Source organism: Apis mellifera, linkage group LG1 (genome assembly GCF_003254395.2).
Source record: "Apis mellifera strain DH4 linkage group LG1, Amel_HAv3.1, whole genome shotgun sequence".
Classification (NCBI taxonomy): domain Eukaryota; kingdom Metazoa; phylum Arthropoda; class Insecta; order Hymenoptera; family Apidae; genus Apis; species Apis mellifera.
Genome location: NC_037638.1, coordinates 11,098,928 through 11,124,432, shown reverse-complemented (window position 1 = coordinate 11,124,432; position 25,505 = coordinate 11,098,928). Strand labels below are relative to the sequence as shown.

The 25,505-nt window shown below is 29.0% G+C and overlaps 2 protein-coding genes and 1 long non-coding RNA gene across 7 annotated transcripts; 1 reads left to right on the top strand and 2 right to left on the bottom strand.

Moving 5' to 3' along the window:
- Positions 1–585: 585 nt before the first annotated feature.
- On the bottom strand, positions 586–4,873 carry LOC552140 (cleavage and polyadenylation specificity factor subunit 5). The gene is made up of 6 exons (XM_624519.5): positions 4,660–4,873; positions 2,365–2,565; positions 2,076–2,139; positions 1,070–1,235; positions 848–962; positions 586–772 (listed from the first exon to the last, which is right to left on the bottom strand). Exons 1-6 carry the CDS (start codon positions 4,776–4,778, stop codon positions 751–753), a joined length of 687 nt encoding a protein of 228 aa, XP_624522.1. The 5' UTR covers positions 4,779–4,873; the 3' UTR covers positions 586–750.
- A 396-nt stretch (positions 4,874–5,269) lies between these two features.
- Positions 5,270–20,735, top strand: LOC100578631. Of its 5 annotated transcripts, none has more exons than XM_003251362.4 (4): positions 5,270–5,540; positions 6,279–6,514; positions 15,660–15,827; positions 17,062–20,735. In XM_003251362.4, the coding sequence occupies exons 3-4, from the start codon at positions 15,685–15,687 to the stop codon at positions 19,553–19,555; spliced, it is 2,637 nt and encodes an 878-aa protein (XP_003251410.1). In that variant the 5' UTR covers positions 5,270–5,540; positions 6,279–6,514; positions 15,660–15,684; the 3' UTR covers positions 19,556–20,735. The 5 variants fall into 5 exon arrangements, 4 of the variants coding, with proteins under 4 accessions (XP_003251410.1, XP_006569699.1, XP_006569698.1 ...); XM_006569636.3 differs by having other exon boundaries at positions 5,275–5,446; XM_006569635.3 differs by having other exon boundaries at positions 5,275–5,528.
- LOC107964511 lies at positions 20,257–24,827 on the bottom strand. The gene is made up of 2 exons (XR_003306078.1): positions 24,325–24,827; positions 20,257–23,176 (listed from the first exon to the last, which is right to left on the bottom strand). It is a non-coding gene; the product is annotated as an uncharacterized LOC107964511 (long non-coding RNA).
- Positions 24,828–25,505: the final 678 nt, after the last annotated feature.

Sequence of the window (25,505 nt, the reverse complement as noted above, 5' to 3'; positions counted from 1 at the left end):
TTTGATTTTCAACAAAGAATAGAATATAACGTATTTAAAATAAATATTAAAAAACTACATATCTTCTTTTTGAATGTATAGAATTATATACTATATTACTATTATAAATATTATTATAAATTTTTCTTATATTATACATTATTATACAAAGTGTTAATATTCATAAGATATTTTGAAAAATCAATTCTAAAGATCAAAACAAATATAAAAATTGTATACAAAAAAATCGCGTTTGATGCTTATTTATTAAAATTATAATTAATATTAACAATTTTTGTTATGAATCATAAATTTTATCTCTATAATATCGAAGTTCATAAATCTTTATCATAATCTTATATATAATATAATTATTATGTATTATTTTTATATATATATAAATTTTTATAATAAATTTTATAATAAAAAATTAAAACACTTCACAATTATATGTAAATGGCAAAGTACATCTATGTACATCTTATGAATAAATATAAATATCACAAATTTAAATTAGATTATAATTGATATACGAATAATATTATAAATTATTATTATTAATATGAAATAAGATTATAAGGAATGTAAATTAAAAGTGCTAATGAATTATATAAGTACTACTTAAAAAATGATTTAATTTTTAGTGCATATTATATTATACATAGAACACAGGGTTTTTTGCAGTTTCACTCATCATCTCATACATACTGTATTTATAATAGTTAATTTCTGTTAACTTAAATAAAATTACTTTCTCACTTATTTCTTCTTTCACATATAGATAAAATTAAATCTGCAACATATAAAATAAAATAATTTAAAAAAAATGATTAGATATAAATTCAAAAATTTACTGTATAATAATTACCTGCAAAGAGATTGAGGTAGGGAGGAAATAATAGGTCCATATCCTTGTGAATTATCATACAATTCAAACAATGGTGCAGCTACTAATTTATAATTTTTTGGTACTGCAAATAGAGCTAAAAAATATAAAAATAATTATATCATAATATTGGATTTTATTACATCTCAATATGATAATATATTTTTAATCATGAATAATAATTATAAATAAAAAATATATTACCTTTCTCTTGCAGTTGAACAAGAAACAACCTTTTATGTTCCTTCGGTTTGGTAATATGTGGTGGTACATAAGGATACTGAGGTGGTTCAAAATTAGGTCTCCACCAATTTCCAATGGTATCTTCTATTACCCATTCCTGTTTAACACCATCTTGACGCCCAAAGGTCTGAAAATTATTTTAATATTATAGTATCAGTTATTTTTCTTTTTCTTTTTCTCTTTCCCAATTCTACTATACTGTGTATACATCAAAATACAATCTTCTTCGTTCAGTTCACTAAGAACATGGTTACATAATTTTGACATATGTACATTGTTTACATTATTTAAGATGGGTGTATAATTTTATTCGGGTAACAATTTAACTTGATCAATGATTACCTACTATGTTCCTTCTATATAATGTATATAAATTAAAAGTATTTATAGATACTTCCGATTTTTTTTACTTACAGATACCTAATTAAATGAAACAGCTGTTGTACATACGTTTATCATTTTAATCAAAAATTTGATAAATTAGTAAATATAAAATCTAAAAAACTGCCTATTTGTTATATGAAGAAGAATCATAATCCTAAATATTTTAAGTACTTTTTGTCTTTTCAATGAATTACAACAAAAAATTGATAATGATATATAAAATACAGTCTTCTTGTCATAGTATTACAATCTTCATGTCTTGCCTCTTCTATTTCTGAATTAACATATAGCGAGTGACACAAGAACAATGTTCTTAGCTAACCATGATATGTATAATGTAAAAAATTATAATTTCATAACTATAAACATTGAAATGTCCGGGCATGCAGCACACTAAAAATATAAATACTAATGTAATTAATTTAATAAAATTCCCTATTTTGAGCTACAGGCCCGGTTACATAAGTTCTACAAATATCTGTAGGAATACAATTGATCCTTAAACAGTGTTATAATCTAACATATCAAAGTGCCACTCCTAGCTACCATATAAGGTAGCATAAGGCTTCGTGCTAACTGTTACCTCTGTAAGGAGCCGTTTCAGGCCCTCTACCTCGTCTTCTCCTGCATTTAGTTCTCCACCAGGTCTAAAAAATAATAAATAAAAATATATAAATATTTTTATATCTTTTAACAGATTTTTTATAATCAAGTTTAGAGATATGAGAAAACTAAAAATTGTTAAATAAAATTCCATGATATCTAATAACTCATAATCTAATGATTAATTTGATAATTCTAATAATTTTCTAATTTTGAATTTGTTCTTTGAATTTTCACATATACTTGATTGATACCACAATAATACTTACAATTTGAAGAAAGTTGTTCCCAATTGGAGCAGGAGAACATGTGGTAATCCATGTTCATGTACCAATAAAACCCCTTCAACACTGCGACGCATTCCAATTTTATCGAATTCATCTCGCATACGCTGAAACCTTGCTGGTACAGATGGATCTTTCTCGAAGAGTGGCTCTTTTGTTCCAAATGTATAGTTTGTCAAAGGATATCTATGATAAATGAGTTTTATTTTTGTGTTAGGTTCTTACTTTTTATGTAATCCTTCAGTAACTAAATCCAGTCTCTTCAACATCACTTTCACAAATATTACAATATATAATGATAAAGATTATACAGGTACTCACAATGCACTAGATAGTCTGAACATATATATAATTTTGTCCCCAGCAAACCTTATATTAATTTTCACATTTTTATACAAGACAAAAAATATTATTTTGTGCTCATGCAAGCAAGAGGAATAACATACAAAGATTTTTTTATAATATTTTAAATCATCATTTTATATCTGACATTTTTTATATTTAAAAATGTATATACATTGAATAAAAAAAATGTATATATATATATATTATATATTTATATATATACACATATGTATAATAAAATTGTAAATAAGTGCTAGAATTGATAATTTTGTATGATTTACAAATACAATATTATTTAATAATATTTATCAATTTATCAAGTAACAAGTTAAATTTCTGTTTGAAAAACTAAATTTCTACATAAAGATCTCATATGTAATAATCACTTAATTATAAAATACAAAATATTAAATATAAATGTTTTGTATAAATCATTATATTACTTATAATATTACATGTTTACATTAATTATAAGTAATCAAATGCATTATATTATTTGTTTAGAAATATATAGTACATGTATTTATCTTTTTTAAAAAATATTTTTTATGTAATATATTGTGACATATGCATTGACATATTGTAATTTATAAATTATATGTGAATAAATCACAACAATTTTCATACCAAATAAATATGTTGTAATAATTTTTAATAATATCTTTAAACAGTATATAACTATAAACTTGCCAAATATCAAAATATAAATAAGTAATTAAGATACTTATACCTATACAATTAATTCTTTACATTATATAATCTGAGTTTATTATTCACTTATAAATGATATCTTGTAAATAAATATATTTATATAATAAATATGTTACATTCTTCAGGATGTTGTTTCATTTTTAAAACATTATTAATGTCGCAGTAAGTAAAAGATATAAATCTCAAATGTAATATTCTATTAAAATTTTGTTTTATAAAAGATTATTTAAAATATTCACAATATCTGTGCACGTTATGTGATCTCTTAAAAGTATAACAAATAAATACAATTATGAACTATTTATAACAAATACATTTATGATAATTTGAATATAAAAAAAATATTATTTTGCAAAATTTATCTTACATAAAAATTCATTTTACTAATAAAAAAAATATAAACATTTATAATTTTATCTATTAAGAGATATATAATCTTATAATCATAATTTTTAAAATTGTTTGCTTTATATATTTTTTATACATAATATCAAAATAATTAATATATGAGAAATAATAAACTATGACAATATATTTATTTCTTCAAATATATACGCATTATAAATTAAGAGTCACATTATTATTGTGACTATAAAAAATAACAAAACATATTTTCATACGCAAACATGATTACATTCAATGTATAAAAGAGGCCAATGTACATTATATATGATGGCTATAATTTTGGTAAATATAAATATAATTTAATGGAAATTAAATGTCTTCAACTTCTTTATAATCAGAAGCTTATATTTTGTGCAAATAAAGCACGAAAGACATCATTTTATTCTATGTTTGGAAATTTTAAGCAAAAAATCATATATTTAATTCATTTTTAATTCAACGAAGATATATATATTATGGATTGTGAGAAAATAATTTATAGAAAACATTTTATTACGTGAAAATTTTCATGGCATTTTAAAATAATTGGTTATGTTTCACGATAAATATAAGCAAAAATAAATTATTAAATCATTAATCAATAATAATTTTAATAATAATGATTTCAATGAAATATTGCTTAAAATTTCCATGTGTACTTAACGAAAAGATGAACAGCCGTCTCATGGTTGTACCATGTAAGATGCATTGAAAGGTGTTAGGAACATAATTTTAATTGCTAGCGTCTCTTAACCGGCCATAGTTGTTCTACAGGAGAGGCAGTCAAAACATTAACTCTAAAAAATAATGTAATTAAGTCACATATTGATTATCACTTACAAGTTAACTGTCCTGTTGATAGTTACAGACTGGTTCTGTACAACTTTCCCTTCAAACGAACTGTTACTAGCTCTCCTCGGCCATCCGCTTCCTTTAACTTGAGTTGTTGCCATCGCCATTTTTCTTTGTATTATACTCTACAAATCCTACGCACTAACGTCTACCCGCGCAATCAGTTACTTACTACTTCGTGTTTTCTCGAATATCACGAATTGTTCACGAGCCAAACAAGTGTTGCCAAATTAAAAAACCTACTTTCGTACTTTTTCATATTCTTTATATCAAAAAAATAATTATAATAGAGATATTAAATATATTAAACAGATATAATTCTTTTATATATATTTTGTAAAAAAATATGATATAAATATTTTTTTATAATTTAATATATTATACAATCAATGTTACATATTTATTTTTATTTATATTGAATATTAAAAATAAACTTTTAAAATAAAATTTAGATTTTTTAATTTATTTAACATTAAATAATTTATTTTTAATTTATTATATTTTAATTATTATTATATAAATGTAAGAATGACAAGAATAATAATATTGAAATAGAAATATCGAATTTAACTACGAAATATTGGTAATAGTGAATAATACGACTGCGGGGTTTTCACAACCGATTGCACGGAAAACGGCAGCCATTACAGAATTGGCTGAAGACAGGAAGCAATTGTTGTTCATTGAAAGCGAAAATTTCTTTGTTGTCGTGTTTAAATTTGTTTACGGCTTCTATAATCAGCATTCTCCTTATGAGATACGCCGTATTTGCATAGTAAGTTCGGTGAGTCAAATATTCTGGTGTGCTTCTCAAAATATTTCGATCAACATTTCCAAGTTGTGAAAATGGCGAATGGGTAATGCACAATGTAATAAAAAATTTTTCTTCTTTGAATTTTATTATTGGTTTTGAAGTTTAGTTTTATCATGTGTGAAATCATTTAATTCATGCACTTTTTTGTCATTTTTTTTGTAGTCAAGAAAGTATTTTTTCCTATAAATAGTTTTTTCGTGCTTTGAAAATTGCGAAGTGTCGAAAAGCACGAAAGTAATATTTTATTTTATTGAATATGATATTACTACAATGTTTTAGACATTCATATATAGCGATATAAAGAATCGTTAAATAAGTTTATTAGATATTAGTTTTTATATCTTATTATTTAAAAAAAAATCGAATATTTTCTGTGTAGAAATTAATCGAATAAATATAATTTTATTCACTTTTATTAATTTTTTTATTCAAATAAAGAACAGTAAATTTAAATATATATATATATATATATATATATATATATATATATATATTTATGTTATATTGCCTAGTATAAAATTATATAATATTGGATTTTAATAAAAACGTACATTATTACTACTTGCAAAAATTAATATATATATGAGGGGAAAACATAAAAATTTCAAAGTTGAGAAGTAATGTATAAAATACATTATAATGGTTAAATAATGGTTCAAATGATATAATTTTTAGATTATATAATAATTAAATAAAATTGAAAAAATTGTTTAATATTTATTTTATAGTTACAGTATGTGATTGTTGTAAGAGGTTTATAGGTACAGTATGGAAAAAATGATGTGTGTTGCAGGATCTTAGGCAACTGAGTGTGTGTTAGGTGTCAAGATCAGGTATCAGCATCATCAGTGGACTTTAGTACAATGACATGGTGCAGTTGACTCCTTTTCCACTTCTTCATTTTATTATTCTTCGCTGATGGACTGTTTGCTGCTTGGTCGTCTTTATTCTCATCAACTTCTTATCTTTCATCGTACATTTTAACTGAGGGTGAAGAAGGAAGAGATTTCTCAAGTATCTAAAGTGAAGGTAATGCTTCATAAGTAATGTAATAAAATCTAGCTCATAATTTTGGAAGGAAGTGTTGTGATTTTACTACAGGCTCATTTAGTTCTTCATTATCTTGGTATGTTCCAAGATGGTCATTGAGAATTAAGCACCATTTCACATTTACATTTCATGCAAAATATTTTCTCTTTTTACTATACATTCATGCTATCTAATGAGAAATGGTAAGTAATTAATAAAATAGTGATAATGAAAACAATAAAAAAAAAATTAAAAGCAAAATATTGCATAGAAATGAAGAACATTTTTATATATTTGCATGATTATTTTGTTATATGTTCTTCATTTTTTAAAATATTGATTATCACATATATCCTAATATTATAAACTTACCTTAATAAAATATAATAATCGAGCAGTTTTTTCAAGATGTACCATGTCACTCGAATGGTACTGAATTATATTTAAAAAAAAAAAAAAATTTCTAAAAGGAAAACTTTTTTGAAGAGAAACATTTTTCATATAAACTCATATCTTTTAAGTAAAAGTTTTAAGTTGATATAGAGGATCATAATCATGGATTCTGCTCATATTGCTCATAAAATAGAACTTGAAAATACGTTTAAAATGTATCATATCAAATTTTTCTTTTAATAACCTATTCCATTATGCGTTTAAATATTTCAAAGTTATATTATCTTAAAATGCAGCAACTATGATTATTTGATTCATTCATTATTCATAGAAGGTAAGTTTATTCATAAATAAAAATAAAAAGCTAATGCATAAATAAAGCAACGATATATTTTGCAAAGTTTAAATTAAAATACATGTATCGTATGTCCATGCAATTATTTTTTTACAACAAAAATTCTAAAAATATAGGAAATAATAAGATTTGATATGATAATTTATTTTTTTTTTTTATATACAAACCAAGTATTTATTTTTCTACAAAAAAAAAAAAACTAGTAAAAAATGATCTAATTAAAATAAAAAGGCGCGGATAAAGGTCGTTCATGTACGAATCGTGATTTTTACATATTTAGTTTATTTAAAAAAAAAAAAAAATATAAGTTAAGAGGAGCGCAAGAAAGGAGTGCATTTTTCTTGCAAGGTCCTTGAACGCTGGGAGTCATCGCCTTATCATTCAAGTGCATTTCCGTTTGCACTGTTCTACGTGGACACAATGGTCATCGAATTATTCTACTCTGTTTTTCCTGTCCTATACTTTGCACCATTTTGTGAAGTGCAGTTTCTTCCTTCGGTTCAAAGTATGTAATTCATTAAATCCGTTAAAAATAGCGTAAATTCTCCATTTTTGTGGCTAAAATTTAGGATTATAACATGGTACTAGTTACCTAATAATTAAGTTAAACAACATACATAAAACGTACGAATCTTTAAAAACAATGATATATAAAACCGACTTTTATAAAAAACCGATTTGATTTCTTTAAAAAAAATATTCGTAAAAAAAAATAATACTCCTAGAATTCGAAAAAATAATCGTTCTTGGATTCAACGAAATTATTGAATTTATGAATTATTGCTAAAAAAAAAAAAGCAATCGCATTATTTTATATTATTATCGTTACACGCAATCGTTTCACACACGGTCGCAAGAAATATTAATTGTGGTGCTGAGCGACGAGGAAACTCATGGATCAAATGTATATGTGGACGATGGCAATCAGTCATTAATCTTATATCTACACAACAATTACATCGTACTACTGATGACGTGTATCAGGTCGTGCATACAACACGAGAAAGGAAGAGAAAGATGCCTACAATTGTTTGCATCACTGGGCCCTATTGTTACGTTATATTTAGCTGACTTTTACCTTTAATAGTTATGGCTAATATATTTTCGTTCGAAGCGCGTTTCATTTTTTTTTTTAACACAATCTCGTTTATTCGAAAGTTCGTAATTTTTTACGATATTCGAAACTTCTTTTGCTTTGCTCGTATGCACAAAGTGTACAATCAAAGTATATTAAAATTATTGATCGATAACTAAAATACCGTTAAAGTTTAAAAATAAATTAAACCAGGTATCTTTAGTTAAAAAAAAAATCTCGAACAAGAGAGGTTTCGAGTTTTCGATAAAGTAACAATAAAATTATTTCCTTATTATAATAGTGGCAATGCGTGCAAAAAGTGAAAAACGGAGGGAAAGGGGAAAAATAAATAAATAAGAGGAGAAAAAAAACTGCGTTTGGTTGCGGCCACTGCTTGTAAGTTGATGCAGCTACCGATTCAGATACTGACCGCATAAAAATCTTGGCGAATGAGATCGAATCTCTCTCTCTCTCTCGTTGTCTCTCTCGTTGGATCTCTTTTCCTCTTATTCGTATGTATTTCAACATATCTTTTCTGTTCCCGTACGTAACGAACATGCAGCCAGCTTTATGAATTTACGTCAATTTCGGATCGATATAATACCTCCTATCTTCCCTCTTCCTCTCTTCATAAATTTTCATCATCGTTTAAAAAAAAGGAAACGAAAATTGGGGGAAAAACGTGTGTACGCTGTTATACACACACGTGGAAAAAATTTTCGCAGAAATGGAAGATGAATCTTTATGGATGAAATTGTGAAGTATTAAATTGTTTTAGTGAGTGAAATTTTAAATTACAGTTTAACGCAAAAATATAATATAATAATTCGTAAAGAAACACGTTGAATAATCCTTGAGAATTTAGATTTTATAATTGTATAACTTTTCATATAACTAATTAATACATTAATTAGTCGAAGAAAAATATATATGTATATCTATAGATTTATATTTACGGGGATATATAAACAGATTTTTAAAATTTCCTTTAAGGAGATCATTTTTACACGGATGAAAAATTAACTTAACTTCGAATTCAGATCAAAATTATATTATGCTCTCTTTCCATTATCACTAGCGTATATCATACGATACGCGATTATAAAAATCCGCTCGAGTGGAAGTGAGATAGATATATCGAATTCCTCGCACATACACACATATATATATATATATATATATATACACACTCAGCGAGTATATAAGTCTTGTTATTTGAACTTGGAAACGTTAAAATATTGACAATTTTTAAACGAGTTTAAAAAACGCGTTTTTTGAAACTTTTCCTTCATCAAAACAAGCTCTGAGAGGGAGCACTGCTTTTAGTCTTCGACAGAAGTTCGACGTGTGTGACGAAAGTTTTACGAAAAAGGAAAAAAGGAAAGGAAAAGAGCAAAAAAAAAAAAAAAAAAAAAAAAAACGCGTTCATCGTTCCTCTGGAATTTTCTTTCTGTTCTGTCACGACATCATGGACGTGCCACCGCTGTTACGGATATGGAAGCTCGAGGTGGACATTTGCTGATTGACCCTCGTCGTTGTCTCTCTGTGTCAATAATTTTTTTCCATCGATCTGTGTCGACCATCTGTGTTGAAGCCTAAGTCGCGAAATTTGACGAAGTTTTCCACCACCGCCAACGATCTGCTCAAACTTCGACGTCGATCGTCGTTTAGGGTTGATCCTGATGAACGTTAATTAAGATTTGACAATATATGAAATTGTTGGAATTTTGTTATTTGCTTATTTTGAAGCGAAGAATTAATTAATTATTCTAGAATCCTTATGCTATATTACATATATATATATATCACAACGAACGAAATATAATGATCAAATTTTTAAAAATCGACTTTTTATCGAGTCGAAGTAAAATTTGGTAAGGCGAATCGAATTTCGAGTTTAAAAAAAGAAAAGAAAAGAAAGAAAGAAAGAATAACTTTATATCATAGAATTTTCATCTACCGACTCGATCCTCCGATTCTTGCAATTTGTGGTGCTCTGGAGAATTCTAGGTATATATTCTTATCTCTCTAAAATTAAATTATTTCTTAAGAAAAAAATTAAATTATGGTGTAGGTCTCTCCAATAGATATACTTTCAATCCTAAGAATCCTATCCTGTCTTTTTTTAGAAACATTCCATCCCACGTTTACAATACATACTTTACAATATATTTCGTATATACATTTATAAATTTTTTACCTCTTTTCTACCTCGTTATGTTGCAATATTTCGCGAATGGAATTCGCGAGATGAAAACGAATGGTTAAGGATTGTGCCTTAATTGTGAAAAAAAAGGCGCTCTACGAGTTATCGAACTACTTCCAATCTACCTAGTGTATCCACATGCTGTATTTTTAAACTGCTGTCCAACGGATTCCTGAAACCCGAGGCTGCGTTAAGTTCACTTCACGAGCAAATAAAAAAATGCTCGTTGTCGTTATCGAAGTGATAGAATTTCTCATCGATCGTAAGAATTTAGAATTTAAGAAGAAAAATTTTTTGTTTCTTTCTCCCGTTTAAAAGAATCATGGTGTTGTGCTCAATTTTTTTTTTCTTTTTTTTTTTTTTTTTTTTTTTTTAATATTTTCGATATACCACTCAACGTATGCGTTTCGTCAATTATTTCAATGACGCTGCTAACGCGGCTGTTGCGTTTTCTTTTCATCGAGGATTCGTCGCTGTATCGTATCTTCACGTTCCAAAAAAAAGAGAGAAAAAAAAAAAAAAGGAAATATCGTGCAGCAATTATTGTTGTCTGATATTGTTTATTCCTTGATTTGATGCAGTTGGTTCATCCAAGTGGTTGATAAAAGTCAAGAGTAATAAAAAAAAAAGGATGAAAATATTGTTCTTGAGAACGAAAAAAATTGATTTCATTGAGAGAGAAAATGTTTATCTATCAAAAGCTCAAGATTCGATTTGATTTAAAGATGATCGTTTCACCGTTGGAGAAGGATGATTTACATTCGATGAATGTAGGAATTGAAGAATTGTTAATTTATTATTGCGAATGATATACGTCTGATGAGAAGAAATTTCTGATAAAAAAGTTTATTAATTTATTTCCAATTAACTTTGTTATAATAATTTAATTTTAAATAATTTTTTTTAATTAAATGATTTTACAATCATTACTTTCATTTCTGTGAAATGAAAATTCTAAATTAACGTCTCAAATGTTTTTTAAAACGTTTTCAATATTTTTTTATTTTCGTTTTAATTTATTGTTTCCATTTATTTAAAAAATGATCAACTACTTCTCGTACTTATTAATAATTACAATATTTAATATATTTTTTTTTTTTTATGATACTTGTTAATATTACATTGATAAGAGATAAAGAAATATTTTATTTATCGTTTGATGAAATAGAAATCCAGCAAATTTATGTCGTTAAACGAGAAAATTCGCTAAAATAATAAATGTTTCCGCGAGTAAAAATTATCATATTCTTGAAAATGCTGGGATTTTATTACGTAATTATTGCGTGAGAAGAAAAAAAACAGTATTCAAATTTATTCTCCGATTATTTGAAAGTTTTATTGCGTTTCATTTTTTTTTTCTCCCCTTTAATGACGTCATTATTAAAATGCCCATCATTTTTCTTATTTCGTTGAATAATCGAAATAATCAAAGAATTATTTTATTATTATTTTATTTTTAATTAGAATTTTATGAATAGTTGTATTATTGATGTAATTCAACTTGAAAATAGGAAAAGCAGAAATATATTAGAAATTTTAATACTATATTATAGATTATCTTTCATTTTATTTTAATGAAAATAATGGAAATTTATTCTATCTTATCTTTACCTCATTACATATAAATATATGTAATGATAGAAATTCAATTGACAGATAGACTGAAGAAGGATAGAAAGAACAAAAAAAGTCAAAATTTTAACATTAAACAAATATTATGGATTATTTTCCATTACACGTTTATTTTAAAAAAAGAAAAGATTTCTTTCAAAAATTAATATTCATCTGTTAATAACAAATTTATAAATTAAACAATTATTATCATTTATAAAAAGAACAAATTTAATAATAAAGTAATTAACATTTCTCGTTCGATTAAGTTTAATTAAAGGAAAAAAAAAATAATAAAATATGGAAAATAAAGAAAAAGAAACTTTTTCTACCAATTTTATAAAATATAATAATATCAATCTTCGAACAAAGTTCTTGTTACAGAACTTCTTTCTTACACGCTATTGAACAGTGATCGAATCTTTTATTCATTTACACAGTTATTCATCGTTGGTCGATTATTATTATTCACGCTTTCGATCGATCCATCGTAGAAAAGCCTAGGACACTAATGATTGTGATCAGATGTTTCGATATAATAAGCAATAAACAGAACGAGTACATACGTAATCTCTACGATGTAGAACTTTTAATTTTGTTGATAAAAAAATTATCACAACGATTTGATTTTCTATTTTAAATTTTATAACGTATAAATTATCAACATTCTATTAATCAAAGTTCTATTAATATTTATATTAGAATTATCTCGTATTAGATCCATATATTTATACAGTCGCTGAATCGAATTAAGATATTCATTTGATTCTGATCGACTTCCCGCGCGCATATCTCTCATTCATCGACTTAAAAGAGTAATTAAAATTTCAATTTTAAATGTTAAAAATAATCGTAAAATCCTAAATACGTATTTCTTTTTTTTTTTTTTTTTAAAATATAAAATTTTTAACACAAATTTCATATTTAAACACTTACTTTACTATTTCCAAGTAAAATGAAATCTATGAAATTTCTAATTCTGAATATTAATTATTATTATACATAGAATTGTTTCATAATCTTCGCCAATATTCTCTATTATGTAAATTTCCTTTACCTTGACTTGAAACATAATATATTATACTGACAAATTGTGTTATATAATTTGAATATGATGCTTTGTCATTATATTAAAAATTTGGCAAGCAGTGAGCTTGTAATGTCGAAGCTCTAACAACGCATCAATTGACGCAGATAACATCCAGATGCAGCATTTTACTTTTTTTTTTATTAATAGAAATCGTTTCGATCGCTCATTCTCAATTTTTTTTTTCTCTCTCTCTCTCTCTCTTTCCGATGTGTGAACTGACGTCTGACCGATTTTACAATCCCTTTCTCTTTTCAATAGAGATTACTATATAATCTTTACGATCGAGGTCGTGCTCGATTACGACTTTCGTGTCGGCGTAGATCCTCCAGTTTCCGTAAATTACTTGAAACTAGGACATCAAACTTGTGGACACGTAAGCTTTAAAAATAAGAGGCGTAGAAAAAACTATTTGAATTAAATCGTGTTATCACGATTGGATGTGAATTTCAGAAAAATTATTTTTAAATTTTCCCGCAAAAATAACACGTGTTTTTGATACATCTATTTTTCTAAATCGTGTAAATATATCTGACAATATGAAAATATAATAATGCTATATATTTTCCACGAATCAAAATGTACAAAATTAAACTTGATCTTAAACCTTGACCGATTTTATCCCTCAAGTAACTTGGGGAACTTGAGAAAAATTTATTTATTTATAATATAAAAATTGAAAATAATAACTCGTAGAAAAATTATAAAGTCGTTAAATTAAAAATTGAAAAGTATACGTTTATCAAGTTAAGAGACGAGATAATAGAAAAATTATAAAATGATTAAATTAAAAGAATTGAAAAGTATGTACGTTTATCAAGAGAAAACAGTTTTGGAAAGTATTCTTGGTATGCGCATGAATCTAAACAATCTTTTTATTCTCACGTGTGCTACCTTGCGAAACATTCATTAAACCTGAAATACCGTATGCACTTTCTAGTACATACGTTCCTCGTACGTTGGAAATAAGTTAAAATTAAAAAAAGCTAAAATTTATTATTTATATTGCAATTCGTGTGTTTAATAGAATCGTGGTCTCCATTATTGCTGTGAGCTCGATATTGTGAGATAAGAAGTTAGTTTGACATACTGTGTGTGTGTATATATATATATATATATATATATACGTACGCACGCTGGATATACGCTGTCGAGTCGAATCGATGGTCCGTAAAACGTTAGATCTCGAGATTTATTGCAGTGTTTAGAAAGAGATGGTACAAGATAAGTTATTTTTAGATTTAATGTCCACGGATCATTGTACTTTATTAATTATAAATTCATGACTTTATCGTGAATTTTTCAAAGATTGATCACTTTGGAAATTATCTGGGAAATATTATATATATATATATATAGTTTAGTATCCCATACGTAGTTAAGTGGGTCAAACGTCGAGATCTGTATCTTTTGAGCGAAACCTAAGAAGAAACTAAAACAAATCGGTGGCGTGTTATGTATATTTTAACTTTGGTTTAGTATACAGTTTGGTAATTTCAGAATAGTGAGATTCAAAAGTAACTTATATTGATAAATCCATATTATAATTACCAATATTTTTAATATTTAGTTTTAAATTAAAAATTGGAATATATGTATTTCTATTAACAGTAATATTTAATTACAAAAGAAATAATAATAGTTGATTATAATCTCTTTATTTTATAATGAATCGCTTTTAAATAAAATTAAGATTGAAAACAAAGGTATATTAATATAACAAATAATTTTTGTCGATAATTGCTCAAGTATTATAAATGTATTTTTAATTATATAATCGGAAGATTGAAAACGTAAATCCTTGTGATTATTTCTTGAACAATAAAATGGAATATGATATGGTCGAATTGAAATCTTCAAAGATATTATACTCTATTTAGAAAGAATACGAAATTGATGTTCCTGTTAGAAATAAAATTCACTTTCACATCTTTATTTTAACGAATATCGGCGATTATTAATTTTCGAATTAGTGATTGATTAATTATGTAAATCACGTACGTTATTTCTATTCATTATTATCGAATTTCATCTTTCATTTTGAAAATTTTTAAATACTAATTATTTTATACGTTTTATTATTTTGAAACCAATAAAAATTTCCATACAAATTAAAAATCATTCTGAATCGTAATCCACCTGCTTCGAAATTAAATTTATCAAAATTATCATATATATGTATTATTATGTATTATGTGTATCCATAAATATATATGTATCTAAATAAATAAATGAATAAACAAATAAAAAAGGAATATATCAAAGAAAAATATCTCTATTTTATTCTTCAATTGCCTAGCTTTTTTCGATCTCTGATTCATTCTTCATGATCTCTTTGAAAGTGTATGCACCACTTTTGCATCCCAGAGCGCATTCATTCATCCTCGTTTAATTCGAATTCCTTCGCCTCGGTTACAGATCAATCCTCGAAAAACAATCGAAAATGAGCGTCATAATCAGACTACAGAATTTGGCGTGGTCCGCCAACGCTTTGGACATTCGCCAATTTTTCAGAGGCTTGAGCATACCGGAAGGAGGCGTGCACATTGTTGGCGGCGAGTTGGGAGACGCTTTTATAGCTTTCAGGTAAATAAAAATTACATTTGTCTCTTTCCATTGTAATTCTTCATACTCAGATTGATTCGTGACAAATTTTTAACAATTAAAAATATCGAAGCTGAATACATATTTTAATAATTAAATAGATTGAGAAATGAAGCAGATATTATTTTTAATTCCTTAAAATAATTTTGCATTCTAAATGAGATTTCTTTAAGTTCTCCTATTTGTCAAAATATGATCAATTGTACAGAAAATTAAAATTAAAAATACCGAAGCTGAATACATATTTCAATAATTAGATAGATTGAGAAATGAAGCAGATATTATTTTTAATTCCTTAAAATAATTTTGCATTCTAAACGAGATTTCTTTAAGTTCTCCTATTTGTCAAAATTGTACAGAAAATTAAAATTAAAAATACCGAAGCTGAATACATCTATTCCAATAATTAGATAGATTGAGAAATGAAGGAGATATTATTTTTAATTCGTTAAAATAATTTTACAAATAATTTTGCATTCTGAACGAGATTTCTTTAAATCAGAAAATTAAAATTAAAAATACCGAAGCTGAATCCATCTATTCCAATAATTAGATAGATTGAGAAATGAAGGAGATATTATTTTTAATTCGTTAAAATAATTTTACAAATAATTTTGCATTCTGAACGAGATTTTCTTAACTCCTCGTATTTGTCAAAATATGATCAATTGTACAGAAAATTAAAATTAAAAATATCGAAGCTGAATACGATTTCAATAATTAGATAGATTGAGAAATGAAGGAGATATTATTTTTAATTCGTTTTGCATTCTAAACGAGATTTCTTTAAGTCCTCGTATTTGTCAAAATATGATCAAAATTGTACAGAAAATTAAAATTAAAAATACCGAAGCTGAATACATATTTCAATAATTAGATAGATTGAAAAATGAACGAGATATTATTTTTAATTCGTTAAAATAATTTTACAAATAATTTTGCATTCTGAACGAGATTTCTTTAAGTCAGAAAATTAAAATTAAAAATACCGAAGCTGAATACATCTATTCCAATAACTAGATAAATTGAGAAACGAAGGAGATATTATTTTTAATTCGTTAAAAATTGTCAAAATATAATCAATTGTACAGAAAATAAAAATTTTAAATCTCACGATTAGAGAATACATTTCGATCCATTTTAAATATTTCATACGAGAAGAAGAAGAAGAAATATCTTTAGTTACCAATGAACTAAATTCCCCGCATTTTCGCAGCACGGACGAGGATGCCCGTCAGGCGATGATGCACGACGGCGGCAAGATCAAAGAGATGAAGATAAAGTTGTTGCTGAGCTCGCGCACCGAGATGCAGAAGGTGATCGAGGCGGCCCGCCAGCAGACCCTCAGCCTTCAATCGTTCATGCAAACGGCGCCTGTCGCTGTCGCGCCGGTCGTCCAGAAGCCTGGGTCGCCCGGCGACCGAAGAGAAAAAGAAAAGGACAACGACAGCGAGTCGAGCAAGGATCGCAAGGACAGGCGGGACAGGTCTCGGTCGAGGGACAGGTCCCGCTCGCGGGACCGCGACAGGGACAGGGATCGGCGGGACAGGGACAGGGGGCGGGATCGCAGGCGCCGCGATAGGAGCAGGTCGCGGGACAGGGAGAGGGACAGGAGGGACAGGCGTCGCCGCCGCGACCGATCCAGATCCCGAGATCGCACCCGTTCGAGGGATCGGGACACGAAGCGCAACTCGACGGGCGAGCGTCGAAAGGACGCGAACGAGGACGACAACAACGACGTGGTGTGCGTGGGCCAGTTTCACAAGGACAAGCCCGTGGCGGGTGGGAAGAAGCCGTTGGAGAACGGGATCTGGGAGGTGCCGCCTCAGACGCAGATGCAGGCAGCCATGCTGGCGCCGGGAATATTGGGCGCGGGCGTTGCGGCTCTGTCGCAGGACGGCGAGCCGCGGTCCATGGTCATGGGACATCCTTCGTTGCTCCAGCAAGGCCAGTTCCCCATAAACGGGATAAACGGGGTTGGAAGTTTGATGCAGTCGCACATGCAGACCCTGGGCCACACGGTGGGTATGGGCCCGTTGTCCCAGAACGTGGGCGGCTCGAATTTGCCCAATTTGAGCGGAGGAGGGGTGGGCTCGTTGAATCGGGGCAAGGAGCCGTGGAACCAGAGCGAGCAGAGCAGGCTGGATCAAGTGAGATTCCCGGCCAGGTCGGCCCAGTTCGGGGCGGATATGTACGGGTCGAACGGTTCCGTGAATTACAGGCCCGGGATCAGACCGAACAATCCGTTCCTGAGCAAGGTGCAGGAGTTGGAGGGTCGGCGCAATCCGCACGCCTTCCAGACCAACAGTTCCCAGTTCAATTTCGACAATGAGAGGAGTCGTGGCTCGACCAACCGATTCTCGAACGAGAATAAGGGCAACAGCGGTGGGGGGCACTGCGTCGAGGTACGTAACATGCCTTTAAGCGCCACTTACAACGACGTCCGTCACGCGTTTCAAGGTATTTACATAAGGAAGGACGGGCTCAAGTTGATCAACGATAACCACGGGAATCGAGTCGGTATCGCTTACGTCAAGTTCAGCAAGGCGGAGGGCAAGGAGCTGGCGTTGGGCACGACCAGATTCGTGAGAGGATCGGAGGTGGAGGTTTTGCATCTCGACGAAAGTATCTTCGACAAAGCCGTGGACTCGTACTCCCCTGAGAAGGAGAGGGACAGGGGCGAGGATGGGATGGACGACGTCAGATCCTCTGCCTGCATCTTGCTCACCGACCTCCCCACCTTCACCAAAGAGATGGACATAGCCAAATTGTTCCACGACTGGAAGATCAACGACCTGTTCATCACCAGCACCAAGGAGTCCGGTAGCGTCCAGTGCATGGCGTACGTGCAATTCGCGAGAATAGAGGACGCGAAAGCGTCGGTGAACACGTCCCTGAAGATCGGCAATAAACCGGTCACAGCGACCGCTATCACGGAGGAGAAATTCGCCCAGGCGAAACGCGACCACGAGCAGAACAGTATGAATCAAACGGCCAGCTCGGATTGCGTTATAATGAGAGGTCTCCCGTTCCAGACCATCGACCGTGACATCCTGGACTTCTTCTCCGACATCGGGATCGTGCCCCATCGGATACACATGCTGCACCAGAACGGGAAACCCGCGGGCGAGTGTTTCTGCGAATTCGACACGGCGGACGAGGCTCTCAGAGCTACCGCCAAAAACGGTTTACCCTTTGGGAAGAACGTCCCCACCATAGAGCTGGTCCCACGGGCCAAAATGTTGGAAACGTTGGGGATGGTCGATCCCCAGATCATGGAGACCCAACAGCAACACTTCCCGCCTCTTCAGGAGCAAAGGCCACGATTCTCCGGACCCATGAATCATTTGCCACGCTTTGGTAACTCTGGTTTCGGACCTAGATGTCCCCCTGGATTAATGGGCATACCCAGACACATGTTGGGCAGACATCCAGGTTCCATGGATTACGTGGTAGAAGGTTTTGGTAAGCCTGGTTGCGTGCTGTCCTTGGAAAACGTCCCTTTCAAAGCCGACATTAACGAGATCATCGAGTTCTTCGGCGACTTCGACGTTAAAAGGGAGAACGTGATACGTCGGTACAACGAAAGAGGAATGCCCACAGGCGATGCCAGGGTGGCCTTCGCGTCCCCCAGCGAGGCGCAGAGGGCATTGAGGGAGTTGAAGCACTGCAAGATGAGGGACCGCACGATATACATGAAACTTGCGTGAATACTTCCGTCTTGAGCGTCGCCAATGTCAATTGCACAATTTCTAAAGGAGTTTTTTTTTTTTTTTTTGAGTAAAAGAAACTCGGAGAAGAACGAAGTCTTGGTCTTTGAAAGAATGAAAAAGAAAAAGATGATAGATGTAAAGGATGAATCAAAGAACGAATCGATGATATATTTGTCGATTGTTTGATACATATGGGAACAATATAAATATACGATGAATGAATTAAAGCAAAATGAGAGGAAAAGTTGCGTACAGCATTATAGGGAAAGAGATGTTTTCATTTTATAAATGGTGTATTATAATCTTTTTAAAGATAGTTTAATTTTTTTTGTTAACTTTTTCATTCATCTGCGATCTTCTTCTATCCTAATATTCTTATATTTTTGTACATAGAAGACTGATAGTGTCTCCTGATATGTATTGTTCTTCGAGATCATTATATATTGATTTATAGTTACGTTAAGTAAGGTTTAAGTAATTTACGAATAATAATAGCGACAAATAATTCGAAGCGAAAGTTTGAAATTTTTCAAATATTTCAATAACGATTAATGACAAGTAAAGACAAATTTCTTTTCTCTTGAGATAAGATGAAGATATTATATAATTCTTTTTCTCGTTATTACAATTTAATTTGTAATTTCTATCGAACGTCTAGTTTTTCTTTTTTTTCATTTTGTATTGTAAAGTTTGGGTCAAAAATCATCTTATATATTATCATTAAGGAAATTACAACTTTTTATTGTTGTAATTCTCATATCCGCTTTAGAGTTAAGCTTTGTAAATATGTAAGCCATCGTTCACTTTAAAAATCATCATCACGTTATGTTCTAAATATTTTTCTTTGGCACGTAACGTTAACGCCTAGTATACATGCTTTCGTTTATATGATTATTATAGATTATTCTAAACAAAACGCAATAAAAAGTACAATAAAAGACTTATTCGACGAAAGATACTATTGAGCAATTCTTATCTTTTAAATTGATTACAAATAAATAATAATAATAATAATAATAATAATAATTCATGCTCACAGTTGTCGTAATTTTCGAAAGGGGAAAGGCTTTCCATACATGTATAGAAAAAAAATACACGATGTTCATTGTTGTTGCGAATTTCAATGATACGTAAGTGTAATGATACGTAAATGCAAAAAAAAAAAAAAAAAAAAAAAGAAAAAAAAGAGTACAAAATTCGAATATCAAGAATTTGCTTTGTATGAGATATGAAATGTCTTTAAAAAAGAAAAGAAAAAAAAAAAAAAAAAATTTCGCGAAGAATAATTTGTATTTTCTACGTTTGTATATGTATATTTACATATACGGCATTATTATTATATCGGATTTGTATATAAATTATACATAGAGACATATACGATACATCATAAATAAAATCGTACACAATTTACATAGGTGTAAAATAATAAAATATTTATACGGCGAATTTATTGACAAGATATAGGTGTACTTAAATTGTTCAGTTTGCCGTATGTTTTTGTTCAATCTAAGCACTGTAAGACTTCAATAAATTTATATTTACAGCGATATATATGGCTTTTGAATTTTAATTCCATTTTATTTTCCCTCTGTCCTTATTGTTTCCCTTATTTTACATATGAATAATCAATTAACGCATATTTTATAATTAAATGAAATGAAACGATAAAATGTAATAAACATGAAAGAAAAACTTATATAAATAATTCTTATTACTGCTGATTAGAAACAGATCTTTTCTACTTCGTTCGAACATTAAATATAACTCTGTCATTTTTTTCTCTGACAGAGAGTTGGCAGCAGGATTGTTAGAGGGAATTCTAGGCAGAATCTGATCTTAAATTATATTTTGGGAATAAGACAACAAACTAAGAGAATCAGAATTGCCAAATACCAGGCAAAATGGCTGGTTAAATATCAGTGACAAGATTTGTTTATAGAGATATGTAATACTTTATTATGTAGAAATGTGACATAGCTTCTCTCCAATATTATTCTATTTTTATTCATTTTTTTCAGATTGTTGATAAAAATAAGAAGAAATTGTTTTCTCATTCACTGCAATCATTTTATCTTAGTCAATTGCTAATTGAATTTGTGTACTGCTTTTAACATGGAAACCAAGATTATTATTTTGAAATTCAGAAAAAAGATTAATATAGAATTGATTCATAGATATAAATAGAGACAAAAAGTAAGAATAATGTGACGTTATTTTCTTAAGAAAATTGCTGAGCAAGATTGCCAACTGAATCTTTATTTTCTCACTCAATTTGTTTCTTCTATTCCAGAGTAATTTAAAGTAGAAAGTAGAAAATTTGTTCTAAAGTTTTCTAAAGGAAGAGAATGAATAAGTGAAGTAATGATGCAGTTTAATTCTTTATGCTGCTATTTTGTAATGTCACTGACAGCCGTTTTGTCCCGTTATTTGGTAACTCTGACTCTAAAGTAAGTATATTTAGAATGAAACCTACGTTTTTAAACATAAACTTCCTTGTTTCAGTGCTAAAACAGAAGCAAGTTATATATTCTGGCAATTCTGATCGAAAGTCACATTTTTCTCATATTTCCCAAGATATTCGAACAATGAAAATGAAAGAATATTATATAAAATTAATTTGAAATTGTAGAATTTCGATTACAAAGAATTAACAAAAATCAATCTAAAATCATCATCTGTTAAATATCAATTCAATATTGAGGATTTCGAGCTAAAAATTTTTACAAATTGTGATTTAAAATTTTTTATATCTGAATTTATAACTCAAAAATCTTTAGTCTACAAAGATCTCGAATCTCTTCAACATGGACCAGATTTTAAAGTTTTAAGATTTTTCTATAAAACATTCATTAATGAATGTTTTATAGAAATCGTGTAAACCGTATTTATCAAAATAAATCATCTTTGATTTTTGACCACAAGAAATGAACATAATTCCATATGGTTCGTATTAAATGTGGTGTCTAAATATTGAGTCATAAGCTATTTCTGTAACTATTCTCTTCGCCTAGACTTGCAGTGCAAAGTATTCACTTACATTCATATGCATTCGTCACAAGAAGTGTATGTATTGATATAAGGTGTATATAAATGATCCACGCATTAAAATGCATTCAAAAAACATGATAATACCACAAATCGGATAATATCTGATTGGGATTTAAAGAATAAGTGTACGAGGAAAATGAAAAATAATCGACTAAATGCCTTTTCTTAATCGATATCTTCTCTTCCTTTAATTATCTTTCTATAAACTGACGTAGTAGATAAAGATTTTACTTGATTTTCAAGATTTTATGCTTTTTGTAATAGAATTTACTTACTTTTCCTGTTACTGTTTTTTAAATATTTTTCTTCCTTGTATATAAAATTAATTCATTTGTATACAAAATTAATTTATTCGTTATGAATATTATATATGTTTTTTTTTATCAAAATGTCAAGGAATAATACGGTTTTAAAAAAAACCGTTTATTTATCCGGAATCAAACGTGATTCGAGATTTTTATCACGTTCACACCTTTGGCTCGTTCTGTAAGACGATCTAAGTGTCTTTATATAACGTTGGTTCGATGTCAATCACAATGGCTTGGCGTCAGACAAATGTTATATCAGCAGCTTGAAAAGATCAGAAAGATTATGTAAAAAAAAAAAATAATAATAATAATAATAATATTTAATTGACAAGACATATTTTTATTCAATTTTTTTGCCTAAATTCTATTGCATGATTTTTGAAATTTATAAGATTTTTATCACGTGTCTTGATCTATATTTTTCAACTATAAAGATAGCATTAATGTCAAAATGCATCATAGATCAACTAGATTTATGAATTTATATAAAGGAGAATGTAATAGAATCTTGACTCTATCCTTTGTTTTTATTAAGGCATTTATTGAACCGTTAATGATAGTTTGTGAAGTGTGTTTCGCGGTAAAGAAGAAATTTTCATCTTGGTATTGCTGGTATGAATTAATGGAATGAATTATATTCGTTATTGTACATATATGTTTATTGTAATGCGTTCCAGAATAATCTTATATCATTTATTGATTTAATCAAGCGTGAAATAATTATTTGTCAATGTTACATTGGATGCAATTTTTAATTTCTTTTTTTTTGTTAACAAAGCAACGATTTAAATAATTTTTTTTACATTTGATTTTGATGTATAATGTGTTCTCAATATTAATAATATTTTAAATATTTTATATAATTTTATTCCTTTTTCAAAAATCTAACAAAAATGTAGACTCACTTTCATTATTCTCAATATTTAAGAATGCAATATCTAAATACAAGCATATGCAATTCAATTTTCAAAAACTAAAGATCAATATTAGAATTAAACATATTCTTGAATTAAATGATAAAAAATGGTATATTCAAAATTTTGTATAAATAAAAATTTATTATTTGGCAATATTAATTAACGTTCGAATTCACCATTAATTTTCAGCATAATTGCACGATGGAAAAAGGAAGTAAGCCATTAACCTTGTTCGATTTACAATATGCACAGGAAACCTAAATTTAACGTTTCCGAAACGCATTCGATCAACTAAATCATATTGTTCGTGTCACGAATTACACTGACTATATATCATTTATACTTGAATTAACTTTATTGTCGCGATATAAGTTTATATTGATAGAGATCGACCAAGTGTGATAGTGAATGACATCAACTTTAATTTAGAACATAACAATAGAGATTCCGTAATGGGATATAATACATGACACTGAACATGATTTTTACTTACCTACGATCAAATTGATTCATTTGTGTATACTCTCTGTAATAACTAGATGGCGTTTTAATTTCGTTTTATATCGCGCGATGCTCACCAACGAAAAAGAAGATAAACAACAAACGAGATAATTTCGAGGTAAACGATTGGCTCGATGTGTTCGATAACTGGTGTCTTCCTTTGTGGTTGGTCGAGGACATGCTGAAATAGAAACTGCAAACAAAGAACGGAAGTCTCAGCCGTGACGGATGAATCCGTTCTGCCGCCTAAAAACAGGCCTTTATGGTGGATGAAAATTTATTAAGTTTTAAATTTATTTCTATTCTTAAAAGTTTATTATAAGATACTATATTGTTTGAAAATTCTTAAGAAAAATTGAATCTTATCTCTTTGTTCAAACATACTGTGTAATTCTTCTATGACATTTTTATTATAATATCATTTAATTTATAATAAAATAAAAATCGGAATGATTATTGTGTTAATATGTTTGATTATATTTTATTAAAAGAAACTATTGGTAAATTGTAGTAAAAATTGTAAATTTTTTATTATAGTTTTAAAAATTGAGAAAATTTATATCAGATATTTTCTCATAAAGTTCTTTTACTTTTATAATCTTTTTCAGATCTTTATAAATATGTAAAGTATATGAACAAGAACAACAACTCGGAATGTGATCATTTCCAAAAATATCTCTATAAATAATCCTGCTGTTTAAGATTATTAATGAAAGAAACACAATTGTATACTGTTAATATAACAGTTTGAAGAAACATAACCTACAATCGAAAATACTGATTAAACAAATAAAAGCATATAGGTTTCGCTCGAGTAAATATGATTTATCAAAACCACCATGATTATTATTTACAATAAGCCTATTGTCGAGTGTGTTACACAACAACATATTTGCATTGCATAAGTAACAAATCAATTTATATTTTTACCTTTCGCGTAGACTCGCTCCATTAAGAAAGAATTCGTTTAATTTCTCATTGCAGTGCGGTCAACATTTGTACGATTCTCTTAAGATTATTCATGCGTTCATTCGAACAAACATGATTCATTCGTTCATGAATCTTCTTTTATTACATTAAGAACAGTTAAGCTTGGTCGAGAAAAGCGAAGATCGAGGATAAGGAAGGGTACGATATCATCCTAATGCAAACTTAATTCAATAAATACGAATA